Raw genomic sequence first — 3,609 nt, forward strand, 5'->3', positions numbered from 1 at the left:
GACTGAAAGAAGGGGAATGCAGAGGCTGGTTGAGTAGGTAAGTAGAAATACTTTTTTAAAAGATATATATATTTATATATATATATATATATATATATATATATACATACACCTGTGCCGCAACATCACAAGTCGCAATCACCAAAAGCGTATATGTCCCGCAGGTCCACTACTATATTTGAACGGTGACAACGCCCAATATTTACTCTTCTGTTACACTCTAGTACACCAACACAATACATATAGAAACACATACATGTATATGTACATGGTTCTATATGTATAAATAAATAAATATATATATATATATGCACGCACGCACAAATAAGATCACACACCGCAGTGCTTACGTTACAGATCATCATCATCGTCGAGTTTCGTTCCAACGGCAATACGCGGCGGAGCCCGTGACGCCTCGCTTTTAATTGGTCGCTCAATATAAACACATTCCTTCGGAGGAAACAAACTCGACTGCCCGTCGCGTATACATGCGGGAATACTCATGACTGCACGGCATCGAGGGCACATGGCAAGGCTGGTGTTTTGTGGTAAGATGAGTACACTGCGGCATTGAACACATGAAACGCTGAATTGCCTCACGGGCGTCACGGAGGCACAAAGCGGGCAGCGGACGGAAGGGGCCCCGATGGGATACGCGAGGGTTACTTGACAACTCTGGCAAATAATTTGTCCCGTGCAGCGCGGGGCAGGAGGCATAATCCCTAATTATTTTATTTGCTTCTACTGTATGCTACTTTTTTTATTTAGAACAAACCGTTCACACTAGGCCAGAGTTCTATATTTCTTTTTCACAGGTTTGCTTATGTGGTTGCTCTTGCTGGTGTTTAGGCTGTTTGCTCGTTTGTTTCTAGCACCTTCAATCCTGCCTTATTTTGTGGTTCCTATTTTCATATACAGCCAATCAAACACAACACGTGTGAAAGACATACCACAAATAAGAACCGAGATGAGAGATGGGAGCAGTTGAATTATATGAAGAGATAGCGTTATTATAGATTTATTTTATATGCTTCTACCAGTTCGGCAATAGCAGTGGAGTATACGCACAACCGGTGCTCGTACATTAAGGTAGAGAAGGGGAAGGACCTGCATTAAAGCAACGAGATAATTCAAGGGCATCATATCAAGTCGCTATTTTACCCTCACTACACGCAACGGATTAACCACGCATCGGTCTCAAGCCCAAAAGAAAGGAGTAAAAAAACCAACGGGGGAAGTGTGGAAGCATTAATGTACCGGCAGAAAGCGAAGGTATAACTAACCATACAAGTCCTTAAATAGATATGTAAAGTCTCTGATCTCAAACAAAAAGAACACAACGTAGGCCCTCACAAATACGCGCGGCCACTTCCCTATTCATCAAAACTCTGGTAAGGAAAAGATTAGATGAAGTGAAACCCTTCAAAACAACGCCACTTAAAGCATTACGGTCCATTCACCCACGCAATAACGCGCTAGTCATGCCAACATCCTTTACTTCTACCGTTTTTCTACTGAACCTTCAAAAAAAAAAAACGGAGGATGGAAGGGAGGGAGGAAAAGAAAAAACAGAAGAGAAGAGAAAAAGAGGGAAGGGAAAATGAAATGTGATTTACACATGTGGAGAGGAATAAATCCCATGCTTCACAATAACAGAAATGCAGTTGCACAAAACGGCGAATGGAAACAACTGATAAAGCAAAGAGTAAGTGCAGTAAGTAAATGTTAAAAGAAAGGAGAAAGAATCATTACAACAGATACTAAAGAGAAAAGAGAAAAGGGAAAATCAAACCAAAGCAAAGCAAATCAAAGCAAAGCAAAGCAGAGCAAAGCAAAAGCAAAAGCAAAAGCAAAAAGAATGATATGTAATGTTGAATACAAAAATATATGTCCCACACCCCCTTGAAACAAAAGCAAAAACAAAATGTCCAATAAACATCCGCGACCATCACCCAAGTTAAAGACTTATTTTTCCTTCCTTAAGCTTTGATGTGAGCAATTTAGGCTACCGTCACCACAGCTCATATTGATTCCACCGGCATGAAGAAGAGTTTAAATCACATTGGTACCTTTTTTTTTTTCATTAGTAACATGTTATGCTTTTCTTCTCAGCCATTCTGCCTTGCCTGTTGCTGTTGTGAATGATTGTCGATAGTGTCTTTAATAATTTATTATTATTATTATTGATATTCGACATTTACATGTTTACACATTTTTTTTTTACGGTACATTTGCTCGTTGCTGACTTCGTAGTGTTTGGTGCGTCTTTTGTCGCAATATCCTTCACTGAACACGCGAACTGGAAGTCCCACAACTACGCACGGTTAAACATGTTTAAAAAAGAAAAAAGAAAGAACCCCCACATAAGTATTACTGACAGTAAGTGAATATAAGTGAGAAAGCGAAGAACATTTTTTTTTTTGAAAAACGAAAAGAAAAAGTAGAAAGAGTCGACTCCATATGCAGAAATATCAACATAAAACTGCTTTCACACGTTAAGGGAAGAAAAAAAAAAAGGAGGTCCCGCGGGAAGCGGTGGTACATTAATATCGATTGTGGCGGTAATAAGTAACAACAACAGCTGCAGGAGCGCTCATTCACTCCAGCACCACCTCCACGCTATTCCCTGTAAAATATATTTGACTGCCCGCTGAGCATCTGCGCCATGGCAGCGCATCCATCATCTGCATCATCGTCTTCACTGTCGTCATCATTACCCTCCAAAACTGTGCCAGCGTGTGTGGGCGACATGTGAAACCCCTCCCGCTCCACGTCCAAATCCGGACTTCCCGCATCTTGAGCTTTGATGTCTTCCAACATTCTCTCCAATCGGCGCTGTTGCCCAACAAAGCGCGGGGTGACACCAATGAAATAACGCATGCCATCATGCTCCACACGGCGTATAACGTAGCGATCCACCCGGAGTGGCGCTCCGGTTGTGGGGTCACGCACCCAATACACATCCTCCTCACTGGCTTCGCGGGTCTTGAGTGAAATTATTTTGATCCACGAGAGAAGAACCTCTTCCACATTGGTTGCCCGATGGGACACAGTGTCCAGTTGATGTTGTTGTTGCCGTCTTTCATTAGGTCCCGCACTCACACAGTCGCGGTCGAAAGGAATGCACACCCAGAAGGCATTCGGTGGGGCCTCGCCCGGATCCTGTAGAAGTAAATTAGTGGGGTGACTGCTTGCAAAACTCTCCTGACTTTTTTGCTGCCCACCGGGTGTCGTCGGTTCCATAGGTGTGGAGGCGCTGGTCACACTTTTCTTGCTGTGCACACATATCGCCTCGAGTAACGTGGACGAAGATGTTGCGGATGTTCCGTGCAGTGACAGCCGTTGTTGCTGATCAGCGATCTCCACGGGAGTGCTGCAACGGAGAACGTCACCCTGATAAAGCCCCATACTCGGCATGTCCTCAGCCACAATGAACACATCATTGGCGAGCTCTGGCTCCGGCATTGGCATACCACCACGCAAAAGACCACGGTAATTCCACGGGCGTGGTACTGGCAAAAGATTATTGTCAACCGTCTGTGTAAGCTTCTGAGCGAGCATAAGACACCCCCGCCGAGCGTACGCGGCACTCGCCCAAATGCACAGCCG

The 3,609-nt window shown here is 43.8% G+C and overlaps 2 protein-coding genes across 2 annotated transcripts in view; both read right to left on the reverse strand.

Annotated features, from left to right (window-relative positions):
* Positions 1–351: 351 nt before the first annotated feature.
* On the reverse strand, positions 352–717 carry TEOVI_000108800 (zinc finger domain, LSD1 subclass, putative; the record flags this gene model as incomplete). Its single annotated transcript, XM_067224375.1, has 1 exon — positions 352–717. One exon carries the CDS (start codon positions 715–717, stop codon positions 352–354), a length of 366 nt encoding a protein of 121 aa, XP_067080476.1.
* A 1,902-nt stretch (positions 718–2,619) lies between these two features.
* TEOVI_000108900 (uncharacterized protein) overlaps positions 2,620–3,609 on the reverse strand; it is a gene marked incomplete at both ends in the record, with an annotated part of 2,475 nt that continues 1,485 nt past the window's right edge. Inside the window, one exon of the mRNA XM_067224376.1 lies at positions 2,620–3,607. Within this exon, the coding sequence (XP_067080477.1) occupies positions 2,620–3,607 (988 nt within the window). The remainder of the gene's footprint in view (positions 3,608–3,609) is intronic.

This window comes from Trypanosoma equiperdum, assembly GCF_001457755.1.
Source record: "Trypanosoma equiperdum strain OVI genome assembly, contig: ctg_292, whole genome shotgun sequence".
Taxonomy (NCBI): Eukaryota; Euglenozoa; class Kinetoplastea; order Trypanosomatida; family Trypanosomatidae; genus Trypanosoma; species Trypanosoma equiperdum.